General features: G+C 49.1%; 1 protein-coding gene across 1 annotated transcript; it reads right to left on the bottom strand.

The window, feature by feature from the left end:
• Positions 1 to 41: 41 nt before the first annotated feature.
• Positions 42 to 12,364, bottom strand: TRAPPC3 (trafficking protein particle complex subunit 3). Its single transcript, XM_084784897.1, has 5 exons — positions 12,171 to 12,364; positions 3,219 to 3,316; positions 2,907 to 3,006; positions 1,799 to 1,981; positions 42 to 769 (listed from the first exon to the last, which is right to left on the bottom strand). The coding sequence occupies exons 1-5, from the start codon at positions 12,210 to 12,212 to the stop codon at positions 650 to 652; spliced, it is 543 nt and encodes a 180-aa protein (XP_084641023.1). The 5' UTR covers positions 12,213 to 12,364; the 3' UTR covers positions 42 to 649.
• Positions 12,365 to 13,950: the final 1,586 nt, after the last annotated feature.

Genomic DNA, 13,950 nt, shown 5'->3' with positions numbered 1-13,950 from the left:
TTCACGCGCTGAGCAGAAGGAAAACAGGACACGGTTGGGACTTCACTCAAGAATGTGTCTTTATTGAAGAATTTGTAAGAAAAAAGGATGGACCCTCCATAAAAAGAGATGTTGCCTCCAAACAGCAGGGAGGAATGAGACCTGGGCAGCTTCCCAGAAGCCGGTGTTTCCGGCATGACTGGCTTCCGTGGCCTGGCAAGACTACAGTGTGTCACTAGAGCCAGTAATCCTCACCCACCCCTTCCCAGCGCTCTCCCTCCCCTCCACAACCCAAGGCTTCCTACAGCCATTTGCCAATGGCTTCATGAAGGCCCAGGAGTTGTCAGGCTTGTCCCTTAACGGGGTCAAAGTGGGTTTTGCTTTGGAAAATTCACAGGAATGTAAAACGGTTTGAGCTTTTAGTCCAACCAAGGGCAAGTACATCCTGCCCCTCTGAAGGGAAACAGAGCAAAGACTCCCCCTTCTGAAGTGCATACTTGTCGGGCAAACAAGCCATCAGGCTGCTCTTTATTAGCGTGAAGAATGGAAACAAGGTCAGAAGAATATATAACATCAGTTTAAAAGTCACTGAGTTCCAGGGGCAGCGGGCACGCCCCGCCTTTCTCATTCCAGCAGGTGCTCCTCCTGGTTGCCCCAAGTCCTAGAGATCTTACTCTTCTCCAGCTGGGAGATTGTCTTCAATCCGCCTGATGAACCTCATCCTGATTTCTGTCACGCCATCTCCCTTCAGAGTGTCCTGGACAAACTTGGCCTCCACAGCCATCTGGACCTGAGGAACAGAATGGATGGATGGATGCCAAACCACTGACTGTGAGGAACCCCTCGGAGTGGGGGAGGGGGCAGTGCGTGTGTAAATGACTAAAATTCACTATATAAACTATATAAATGTATAAAACATCCCTTTTTTTCTTTTTTTTTGGGGGGGGGCGTTCGAGACAGGGTTTCTCTGTGTAGCCTTGAGTGTCCTAGACTCATTTTGTAAACCAGGCTGGCCTCGAACTCAGAGATCCGCCTGCCTCTGCCTCCTGAGTGTTGTTGAGATTACAGGCCTGTGCCACCATGCCTGGCTCCCAAACAATTTTTTTTAAAGATTTATTTATTATTATGTATACAGTGTTGTCTGCTTGTACACCTGCAGGCCAGAAGAGGACATCAGGTTACATTATAGATGGTTGTGAGCTACCATGTGGTTGCTGGGAATTGAACTCAGGACCTTTGGAAGAACAGGCAGTGAGTTCGAGGCCAGCCTAGACTACAAAGTGAGTTCCAGGACAGCCACAACTACACGGGGAGAAACCCTGTCTCTAAAAAAAAAAAAGAGAGAGAGAGAGAAAAAGAATATTAGGGATGGCAGTCCTGTCCCTGTGGGAATCAGTCCCTTTAAAAAAAATGGCTCAGTGGACAAGAGCACTGTGTGCTCTCCCAGGGGTCCTGAGTTTGATCCAGCACCCACACGGTGGATCCCAACCAACTATACTGGAAGCTGATGTCCTCTTCTGGCTTACAAGTGGAGCACTCACACATAAATAAAATCTTTAAAAGAAAGAAGAAAGAGCGGGCCTCAACCCACTGAGACTGTGGCCCAGGAAACCAGGGGGACGGGGCTGCCCTGCATGCTCACAGCAGCATGGTCTTGGGACCATGAGTAGGAAGAGGTGTCTGACCTGGATCCTGTCGCAGCAGCCCCCGGGCAGCAAGGGGCTGGGTAAGCAAAGCCCTCTTCTCTCCTCCATTCAGCCAAGCTCTTACCAAACAGCCACAAGCTCAGAGACCGCGGAGGGTAACGCGCTGCACTCACCATCTCCAGGGCTCCCCGCAGCACCCCGCACAAGAGGTTGGAGTAAATGAGGGACGAGTGGTTATCAGGAAGTTCCACAAAGTCCACCAAGGGGTTATTTTCCAAGATGAGGGAGAATTCATCACCAGCTGGGCTCCAATTTGTGATACTTGGAGTGATGCCCAAGTACATCTTAAATGCCACCTGTCAGGGAACACACAACAGCGCTATGGGGAGACTGACTGGGCTATCCAAACTGTGACCTCCAAATCTTTAGAGATCTTGGAAGAGAAGTGCCCATGTCACACTCCGGCCCTCTCCTCAGCGCCGTACAACCAAGCACGCACCCACTACCTGAAGGAGGAGTTACATTGCCTTGACTTCTTTCTGGAGACAGGGTTCAGCCAGCACTGGCTGGTTGGCCTGGGGCTGACTACATAGCCTATGCTGGACTTGACTTTGCAGCAATCATCCTGCCTTTGTCTTCTCAGTGCTGGGATTATAGGCCCGAGTCACATCTGGCCCAAAACACGCATACTCTCAATTCCCTGTAATACTCCGCTACACTTTCTTTTTCTTTTTCTTTCTCTTTTTTGTTTTTTTGTTTTTCAAGACAGGGATTCTCTGTGTAGCCTTGGCTGACCTGGACTAACTTTGTAGACCAGGCTGGCCTCGAACTTACAGCGATCCACCTGCCTCTGCCTCCCGAGTGCCGGGATTAAAGGCATGCGCCACCACGCCGGCTCCACTACACTTTCAAAAGCAGAGAAAACCAGGCTTTAATCTCAGCAAAACCTGCTGGCTTCCTCTGCTTGTGGGTAGGGTTCTGCCATGTAGCCATGGCAGACCTAGAATTCACCATGTAGACCTGACTGACTACAAACTTGCTGTGACTCCTCTGTCTGCCTCCCAATTGCTGGGATCACATGCATCCGCCACCACACTCAGCTACAGCGGGGCCGCAACGCACAGGAAGGACCCCAGCCGCTCTTGGGTTATTCCCAAACCACCAGGGCAGTTTCTTTGGTCCAAAAAGCTGCCTAATGGGTCTTCTGGGAAATTAGGGAGACAGTTGAGAGTGGTAGGCAACGGCAAGCTTCTGTGGGGTCAGGTGGCCCAGGTAAACGACCTTAGCAATGACATCAGCGGTTTCCCGAAAGTCATGACATCTTCCAACGTTTGAGCGTGCCAAAAAATCTTCAATCAGCCGGACTCCAATGTTATAGCCCCTGGGAAGGGAATCAGAGAACAGATCATTAAGGGCCGAAATGTCTTATATCTAAACATAAGGCTGTTCCCAGCACGAGGAGGAGGAGACGGGGTAATGTTCACACACGTTGTGAGTGAGCTCACTGGAAACTGTGCCCTGAATGTTAGTGTCACAGGGCAGCACAGGCACAGTGTGCTGGGAGCTTGTTGCTGCCCCGTGAGAGGCACTTACATTCTGTCCAGCTGCTTGTTCACGTCGTCATCGTTTTCATAGTCCTTGCACAGCTGGGTGACGAGGGCTCCATAGGTCAGGGTGAACAGCTCAGAACTCTGAAAGGGATTCAGAGGCCATCAGTATGAAAGGTTCAGGTCTGGGTCAGCCTGGCTACAAGCACTGAGATTCAAGGGAAGGCCACCTGGATGCCTATGTGCAGGGACATCACCCCATGTAGTCAACAGGATAGGACCAACTGGCCATAGAAGGTGCCCATGGAGGACAGAAGTGGGCAACTACTAACTCCTGGAACTGGACTTAGGGCTGCTTGTGCAGCCCCGTGTGGAGGGGAGCTGAGAACTGAACCTCCAGGCCCTGACGAGAGCACCAAGCACTCTTAACCACGGAGCCGTCTCTCCAGCCCTTGATTAGTAGTTAGTGTGGGAGGGCCTGGCCTACTGTGAGTGGAGCCACCAGCCAGGTGGTCCTGGGCTGTATAAAACGAACAAGCCAGCCTGGGCATGGTGGCGTACGCCTTTAATCCCAGCAGTTGAGAGGCAGAGGCAGGTGGATCTCTGTGAGTTCAAGGCCAGCTTGGTCTACAAAGACAGTTCAGGACAGCTAGGACTACAAGAGAAACCCTGTCTCAAAGAAAAGAGGGGGAGGCACAGGGGGGAGGGATAGGGGCAGGATGGCACAATGGTTAAGATCAGAGGTCTTGAGTTCAATTCCCAGCAACCACATGGTGGCTCACAACCATCTCTAATGAGGTCTGGTGCCCTCTTCTGGAGTGCAAGGTACATGCAGGTAAAACACTGTATATATAATAAATAAATAAATCTTAAAAAAATAAAATAAAATAGAAATAGAAAAACAGGGCCATCAAGATGGCCCAGAGAGTAAAAGCCCTTGCCAACAAGCCTGATGAACTTGAGTTTGATCCCTCGGCTCCACATGGTGGAAAGAGAGAACGAACCCTGCAAACTGTCCTCTGACTCCATCAACAGGCACCACAGCACATGACTGTGCATACATAAATACATACAGGTAAAAAACACTTAGAAAAACCCAAGCCACAGATGATTTCAAGGGGGCTAGTGAGTTCTACCTGGCTTGGCCTTCAGTTCACTATGGGCTGGTAGATGTAGCTCAGTGGGATAGTACTCGCCCAGATGAACACATGTGTGCTCGCACCCTCCCCCCCCAGGAAACAGACGTGTGTGTGTGTGTGTGTGTGTGTGTGTGTGTGTGTGTGTGTGTGTGTGTGTAACTGCAAATAGTAAGACTCCAGGATAAAAACACCAAGACTGCCAGGCACTATTGGAGTTAAGGTGAGAAATGTGTTTGTGCCCAGGGTGCTGGGCATGCCAGAAGCGTGCTCTGCCCTGAGAAACACGCTAAGAGCACATTTAGTCCAGTGGATCCCTCAGAAAAGGACTCAACAACAACAACAACAAAACCAATGGATCCATCAAGATTGCCACCGAGTCACTCCTTTCTGAGAGAAGTTTGTCACACTTAGAGGAAGTCACTTTATAACTTCAAGACTTCTGAGAAAAAAGTCCAAAGCATTAATGCCTAGCACCTTACAACCCTGTGTTTCTCCCACATCACATGCCTTGTGGTGGGGTCACTGCAAGAACAGTGCTTTTGCAGGGCAGTGGTGGCGCATGTCTTTAATCCCAGCATTCGGGAGGCAGAGGCAGGCAGATCGTTGTGAGTTCAAGGCCAGCCTGGTCTACAAAGTGAGTCTAGGACAGCCAAGGCTACACAGGGAAACCTGTCTCGAAAAACCAAAAATAAAAAAAAGAACTCATTATGCAGCCCTGGCTGGCCTGAAATTTGCTATGTAGACCAGGCTGGCCTTGAATTCAGAGATCCTCTTGCCTCTGCCTCCCAAGTGCTAAGATTAAAGGATTCTGCCATCACACCTGATCAGAACAGGCTACTTTGGGCAGCAGTCAGCCCAGAAGAGACACTGAGACCAGAATGCGGAATGACCAGCTCACGGTTAAACAGCTGAGTACTGAAAACGACGTCTGGGGGCACAAAACCCAAACGTTTCCCAGGCGATGCTCAACGTGCCCGCTCGACCACATATCTGCAATATTAATAAGCCCCCTCAATTAAACAAACCTTGGCTGCACCAGAGTCAGAGAAAATCAATGTTGGGAGCAGGAAGCTCTCTGAACTCAACTGAAACAGCCGGACCAGGGCATCTCCAAGAGACTGTTTGCCAAATATGGCAACTGAAAGGAAGCTATTAAGGAGGGAATTTTTTAGTAAAGTCAAGGGCTTGGCACTAGACTGGCCCGAGCATGAATGGATGGAGACAATCCAGCAGTTACCAGTCCGGAGGGTTGGCACGAGCGCATTAAATCAGGAGAGCTTTCCGTCTATTATTAATGAGCCCTTGGATGAGGCTCCAAGAGCTCCACCCACCGATGTGCAAATCTCAGTGTCATCAAGCTCCTTACACACGCGGCACACCCACCGATGTGCAAATCTCAGTGTCATCAAGCTCCTTACACACGCGGCACACCCACCGATGTGCAAATCTCAGTGTCATCAAGCTCCTTACACACGCGGCAGCGGCCCCACTTCACAGGGTCCCGGGCGGTTGTGCTCTCTGCCACACAACGGACCTGCCTGGAGTCTGGGAATGGGTGCTGACGCAGGCTCGCCACACCTTCCATCACCAAGCAAGTCTGCCTCCAGCTTCAGCTGTGAACCTCGTCTATTTGGGGCCATGAGCAGACTAAACACAGAACTTAGAGGCCTTCATGCTTTTGAAACCCAAGTGGCGCAGGGCTGGAGAGGTGGGTCAGCGGCTCAGAGCACTGGCTGCTCTTCCAGAAGCCCTCGGTTCAGTTTCCACACGGACGCTTGGAGGCCCATAACTGTCTATAACGCCAGCCCCAGGGGATCTGATGCCTCCTCAGGCACCAGACACACACATGGTATGCAGACATACATGCTGGCAAAACACTCACACATGAAATAAATAAAACTGAGGTGGGGGCTACGGTATAGTTAAAACAAAACACACATCAGGGAAGGCTCTTATGGTAGCACTGTGTAAAGACCTGAATGTACCTAAGGACTAACAACTCTACTAAGAAGGCCAGGTGACAGCTTTATATACATTTTCCATCCACCTCCAACCCATCCCATAATGTCAGCATATCTGTCACTACGACTGTACTGGAGTTTTAAAAAAAATTTTTTCAGCACTGGACATGGTGGCGCATGCCTTTAATTCCACCACTCGGGAGGCAGAGGTAGTCTCTGTGAGTTCAAGGCCAGCCTGGTGTACAAAGTGAGTCCAGGACAGGACAGAAAAAAATTTTTGTCAGGGCTGGTGAGATGGCTCAGTAACTAAGAGCACTTGTCTGCTTTTCCAAAGGACCTGGGTTTAATTCCCAGCACCCACATGGCAGCTCACAACTGTCTGTAACTCCAGTGCCAAGGATTCTGACACCTTCAGACCAATGCACATAGAATAGAATTAAATATATATTTTTTTAATTTTTTGGTGGGTGTGGTGGTGCAGAGGCACATGGATCTCTGTGAGTTCCAGGCCAGCCTGGTCTACGGAGTGAGTACAGGACAGCCAAGGCTACACAGAGAAACCCTGTCTCCAAAAACAAAAACAAAAACTTTTTTTTTTCAAAAGATGCTGAAGCCGGTACTCACAATAATGAAGAAACTGAGCAGATAGGGCTCAGTGGCGGGCACTGGCGCAGCATGGCCTAGGCCCCGAGTTCAATCCCCAGCACTGGTGGTAGGGGAATGTCAGCAAATAAGCAATAAATCACGATCCAGTCCCAGCCAGTACAATGTCCCTGTTGTTGGGAACATTTGTGTCTAGGTCACACAGCTTACTCAGGTTAGAATCTAGAGCTTCATCTCTGCACAGCTGGGGCTCGGGTGAAGTCTGATGGACAAATGTTGACATCAAATTACCTGGGAACATTAACCATGAAGGTCTTGGAAGGTTTATTTGAAATATAGTAATTATGTTCTCAAGGCTAGGTACTTGGAAGAGGGCCACTAGAGGGGTATCATCCCCAAAGAGTGCAAAGAGGAGCACATCAAAACCAAGTGTAGTCGAAGATGCTTTTAATCCCAGCCCTTGAGAGGCAGAGGCAGGCGGATCACTGTGAGTTCGAAGCCAGCCTGGTCTACAAAGTGAGTCCAGGACAACCAAAGCTACGCAAAGAAACCCTGTCTTGAAACCCCCGCACCCCCAAAGAAAGTAGGCTAAGCAAGCCACAGAGAACAAGCCAGTAAGCAGGACCCCTCCATGGCCTCTGCCTCAGCTCCTGCCTCCAGGTTCCTGCCCTGCCTTTTGATGATGAAGTGTTGCATGGAACTCTGAGTAAAATGAACCCTTTCCTCCCCAAGTTGCTTTTGGTCATCACAGCAACAGTAATCCTAACTAACATCCCCCCTCCATGCGCACTCGCCAATAAATGAGCAAATCTATGTAAGAAAAAAAAGGGGACCAGGCATGATAGCACGCGCCTTTAATCCCAGCACTCGGGAGGCAGAAGCAGGTGGATGGCTGTTAGTTTGAGGCCAGCCTGGTCTACAAAGTGAGTCCAGGACAATCAGGACTGTTACACAGAGAAACCCTGTCTCGAAAAACCTAAACAAAAAAGAAAAAAAAAAAAGAAAGAAAGAAAGAAAAGAAAAGAGGGGTGTAATAGCTAGGTTTGGTGGCACATGTCTATAACCTCAGCACTGGAGAAACAGGAGTTGGAAGCAAGCCTGGAAACAAAGGAAAAGCTTGTCTCATTCGCAGAGGTGGCCACAGGGCTCACATGTTCATGCGTCAAGCCCTGAGTAGGTGTCTGCAAGAACTGAGTAAGAAAACTCAGCCAGTCACAACCATCTATAATGTGATCTGATGCCCTCTTCTGGCCTGCAGGTGTATATGCAGGCAGAACACTGTAAAAATAATAATAAATAAATAAATCTTTTAAAAAAAAAAAAAAAAAAGAAAACTCAGCCAGGCCTGGTGGCACACACCTTTAATCCCAGCACTTGGGAGGCAGAGGCAGGTGGATCACTGTGAGTTTGAGGCCAGCCTGGTCTACAAAGTGTTAGTCCAGGACAGCCAGGGATACATAGAGAAACCTGTCGAAAGAAAGAAAGAAAGAAAGAAGGAAGGAAGGAAGAAGAAAATTCATTCCCTAACTTCATTCACTCAGCTGTCAGACTGCCCAGTGGCAGACACAGTCTAGATGCTAGGACTAAAGCACTGAAGGGAAAAAACTCTTGCCCCCGCCTTCAGTTCCCATCCCCATGGGACAGATTGAAAATAACCAAGTAGCTTGGGGGGTGGGAAGGTGGGGGGGTGGGACACATCTTTAGACCAGGCCAGCCTGGTCTACATAGCCAGGGTTACACAGAGAAACCTGTCTCAAAAAACAAAAAACAAAAAAGTAAGCACAGGATTTATAATGAAATATTTAAAATGAAAAAAGACAGTGCCAAGACGACACCAGTCCAGAGGGGAAGTATAGAGAACAGTCAGGGGTCCAGGGAAGGCCTCTCTCAGGTGTAGGATCTGAGCATGCGTGAAACTGGGCGTGAGCTATGTGAGCATCTGGGAGAAGGTTGTTCCAGTCAGAGGCAGCAGCAGTTGTAGAAGCCTTGAGGGCAGGAGCTGCTGGCCTCCGTGGACACCACACAAGAACACTAGAAGGGGCGACTGCACATGCATACTAAAGTGATGCTAAAGATTTCAATCCTGGAGCTGGACAGATGGCTCAGAAGTTAAGAATTCTACCTGCTCTTCCAGAGGACCCAGGTTCAGTTCCTAGCATCCCATCAGGCAAATCATTGTCACCCTAGTTCCAGGGGACAAAATACACTCTTGGCCCCAAGGGCACTTGCACTCATATAGTGTACATAAACTCATGCAGGCACACACAGAGAGACATAGATAAAATAAGAATAATAACCAAATTTAAAGACAAAAACAAACTTAAGAAATAATACTTTGCCAGGTGTGGTGGCGCACGCCTTTAATCCCAGCACTCAGGAGGCAGAGGCAGGCTGATCACTGAGTTCGAGGCCAGCCTGGTCTACAAAGCGAGTCCAGGACAGCCAAGGCTAACACAGAGAAACCTGTCTCGAAAAACCAACAAATAAATAAATAAAATAAAATAATAATAATAATAATAATAATAATAATAATAATAATAATAATAATACTTCAATACTGCCAGGTGTGGTGGTGCTTGCCTTTAATCCCAGCACTTGGGATGCAGAGGCAGGGGGATCTCTGTGGCTTCTAGGCTAGCTTGGTTTATGTAACAAGTGTAACAAGCAAATGGAAACAAACTACATCAATACTGATTCTAGGAGAAAACAAACACATACTGATAACAAGATACAAAGACTAAGGATTAAGTATCTCTGCACCTATCACCAAAGAAACACTTTCCCCTTAAATTTCACACTATCTCCTCTCATCTTAGGTATCCCTGTCCCCACTTCATAGCTAAAGAAACTAGCTAATTAAAAATGCCAAGGAAGGGGCTAGGGAGATGGCTCAGTGGTTAAGAGCACTGCCTGCTCTTCCAAAGGACCGGGGTTCAATTCCCAGCACGCACATGGCGGCTCACAACTGTCTGTAGCCCCAATATCTGACACCCCCACACCAACGCACATAAACTAAAATTAAATAAAATATTTTAAAAAATGCCAAGGAACATGTATGTATCTTTTTCAACATGACATTGTTTTCTAGCACAACATTCGCTTCAACTATTGTTATTTTTTTCCAGAAATGCCCCCTCCTGTGTGTGTGTGCGCCCGCACGCGTGCCAGTGCCCACGGTGTGAATGTATGCACTGCTTAACCACATCCTCAGTCTTCTGAAAGTAATTCTTAGCCATCCGCAGAGTAAAAGGCCCACAAATCTCTGGGAAATGCAAATGAATATATGTATATGATGGAGGGCTTTTGCATTTTGTGTTTGCCGTACCAGGATCAAACCCAGCTATGCTGAGTATGTGCTTGTGCATTTAATATTTTTTTACTTTAAGATTTATTTATTATCATGTATGCAGTGCTCTGCCTGTGTGTACATCTGAGGGCATCAGATTACATTACAGATGGTTGTGAGCCACTATGTGGTTGCTGGGAATTGAACTCAGGACCTCTGGAAGAGCAGTCAGTGCTCTTAACTCCTGAGCCATCTCTCCAGCCCCTGTATTTAATATTTGTGTAGAAATGATCCATTGCTATCATCAGAAAATGGTCTGAGAGAGAAAGGGTTAAGAATTAGCCTGGGATAACAGGGCTTGTTTGTCTAGAGAGGGGAGCACACAGGTTCCCTGATCTACCAAACACGCACCCTTAGACTGTCCAGTTGGTTCTTGGGGAAGTCTGAACTGGGTATCCTGCATATGCACTCTGCCACTGAGCTACATCTATAACCTGATGCACCCACCCTCACCCCTGGGGTCTGCATGTGTTAAAAAAGGTTCAAGTGGCCAGGTGGTGGTGGCGCACGCCTTTAATCCCAGCACTTGGGAGGCAGAGGCAGGCGGATCGCTGTGAGTTTGAGGCCAGCCTAGTCTACAAAGTGAGTCTAGGACAGTCAAGACTAACACAGAGAAACTCTGTCTCAAAAAACAAACAAACAAACAAACAAACAACAACAACAAAAAAGGTTCAAGTGGGGGCTGGAAAGAAGGCTCAGCAGTTAAGAGCACTGACTGCTCTTCCAGGGATCCTAAATTCAATTCCCAGCAACCACCTGGTGGTTCACAACCATCTGTAATGTGACCTGATGCCCTCTTCTGGCCTGCAGGTGTACATGCAAGCAGAACATTATATACTTAATAAATAAATAACTCTTTAAAAAAAAAAGTTTCAAGCCGGGCGGTGGTGGCACACACCTTTAATCCCAGCACTCGGGAGGCAGAGGCAGGTGGATCGCTGTGAGTTCAAGTCCAGCCTGGTGTACTAAGCGAGTCCAGGGCAGCCAAGAGTACACAGAGAAACCCTGGCTCAGGAAGGAAAAAAAGTTTCAAATAGTCCAGGCTGCTCTCCATCTTATTATGGGCTAAGGATGACCTTGATTTCCTGATCTTATTCCTCTGTCATCCCGGGGCTGGGATTGCAGGCGTGTGTGTGACCAAGCTCCGTTTATGTGATGCTGGGAATTAAACCCGGGGCCCTGTGCAGGCTAAGCAGACACTCGACCAACTTGAGCTACATCTCCACCCTCACATGCTCAGTTCTAACTTCCAAAACAAAGGTATGGCACCGGCAGTTCCGCAAAACAACATGCCAAAGAAACGAAACGCCTCTTCGCTTGGAGAAAAACAGACCCAGCCCAGCCTTTTGGGATTATACACTGTCCTACTCCTCCTCCCAGGTCAGTCAGGAAAGGAATCAGAGTTATCTCTCTGAACCATTAGAGGGGCCACTGAGTACTTAGGGGGGGCTCACGCTTTAATGTGTTAGACGGCAAGTTCCCTTCTGACAAGACACTGTCTAAGCTAGTCTCACGCCATACTGTACACTCAATATTCTCACTCTGGAGGTAGAGAGAGACATGGGATCAAATCCCAATCCTTCCTACGTGTAAATCTGGATGTCACATAACCTTCCTTGAGCTGTAACTATAGCCATAACATTATCCACCTTAGTAGGGTTACCTTGTGGTAATGACATAATGTAAGCAATAACCAAGCACCAAACACACAGTAAGAGATCAGGAAGTGGTTGTTACTCCTATAGATCACCTGAGAGAACCGGGCGTAGCGGGAGGGGGAGGCAACTCAAGGGTTCTCCAATCCGCCCCAGCGCAGGACGCTTAGGGACTGACCCATCCCACAGCTCACAGCAGGACTCTTTTGACAATCCCTTGGAGCGCCAGCACCAGGCCCCTTCCCAGGAAGCTTCAATTCCTCCCGGCCCTCCGGGTCACGCGCTCAGAGTTACCATTTTCTTGCTCTCGGTGCCACGGTTCGCCTGCCTCGACATGGTGCCCACCGCGCAGCGCCGCCTCGCCACACCTTGTCGCAGCCCAGGTCCTAGCTAGACCCCAGGAGACGCCGATTCAACCCAGCCGCGGCCCCTCAGCTTCTAGGACAGACCGGCCCCGCTTCACTGCGCCTGCGCTGCCTGGCGCGGAGCATCACGGGACTTGTGGTTCGGCCCACCAAAGTCAGTCTACAACACCGGACTGTTCCACCGGAAGTCCCGCCCATAGTTAACCGAGAACTGCTGCTCCCCCGAGTGCAGAGGGCCGGGCTGGCTGCGCCATTCTGGCCGCTAGGTGGCATCCGCACCTTATGGTAGTCCTGTATTGTTCAGATCGTCCTTATTTTCCTCCCCCAAGACTGGCTCTGAGATGCTCTGCAAATTCCTCTCCCAGATTGGTCTTGGAAAGTCCCTGTTTTAAACTGTCTTCTGTTGCTACAGTTCAGCTCCAGAAGCTCCCAGGACGTCCTGGAAAACTAGCAATGGCTTACACAGAGATCTAAGTTCATTATAAAAAGTTTTGAATGTAGGGCTGAAGAGATGGCTCAGAGGTTAAGAGCACCATCTGCTCTTCCAAAGGTCCTGAGTTCAATTCCCAGCAACCACATGGTGGCTCATAACCATCTATAATGAGATCTGGTGTCCTCTTCTGGTGTGCAGGTGTGCATGCAGGCAGGACATTGTATAAATAATAAATAAATAAATCTTTTTTTTTTTAAATGTTTGGCCGGGCAGTGGTGGCACACGCCTTTAATCTCAGCACTTGGGAGGCAGAGGCAGGCAGATCACTGTGAGTTCAAGGCCAGCCTGGTCTACAAAGAGAGTCCAGGTTAGTCAGGGCTACACAGAGAAACCCTGTCTCGAAAAACCAAATAAAAAAATAAATAAATAAAATAATGTTTGAATGTACCCTGTGTCAGGCTAGCTAATGGCTTTCTCTTCCAACTGCCATCTGTTCCCAAACCCAAACACGGGCAGCCCTGGCATCCTATCACCTGTGTCCTAATGATCCAGTCTTCTAAATAAATTCCAAGCCACTTGCCACTTTCCCACACTCTCTTCTCTAGAACGGCTACACTGCCTAGTTCCCAGAAAACAAAGCTGCCAGCTGTGGTAGCAGTCCGCGCTGAGTTCTAAGCCCGGGCTTGCCATCTGAGGCCGGGTGCTGGCGTTCTCTCAGTGACTGCAAAGATTAATGAGACACGAGCACAGATACTGCGCACAGAAAAGGCACAGCAGCGTAGAATGTGATTCCCTTCAGGAAAAGTCCAGCAAATCAAAACACAGCCCAACGAATGTTGAGGAATGTCCCAGCTGACCGAACCCTCTTCACCCACCACCATGGCAAAAGTTCCATAGTCACTGACCACAGCCGTTCGGGCTTGGCTCCAACCGTCTCTCCTTAGCGGTCAGCCCTGGGGGAGTTGTGCTGGGGAGGCCAGTCTCACTTTGGCCTGCTTGCCTCACTCTGCAGCAGCTGTGATTCCCCACCACTGAGCCTTCACCATGACAACTGGTCTGTCCAGATACTGAGCCAGCAAGGCTGGGGGAAGGCTGGAGGGCTAAGGGCTCTTTCTCTCAGTCTCTCCCTGAGGGTGCACGATCAGTCTTTATCATACCCTTCTCCCTGTGGCACAGACATTCTGGGGCCTCCCTAGAGGCAGAGGTCTCTCATTCTCCGTGCTGTGTCATGACCTGGGGGCGGGGGGCGCCCTACATGAGGGTCTGTGAAGGGGGA

This window comes from Acomys minous (assembly GCF_964271855.1).
Source record: "Acomys minous genome assembly, chromosome: 6".
NCBI lineage: Eukaryota > Metazoa > Chordata > Mammalia > Rodentia > Muridae > Acomys > Acomys minous.
Note: the sequence above shows the minus strand (reverse complement) of the source record. Positions and strands in the feature narration are given on the sequence as shown.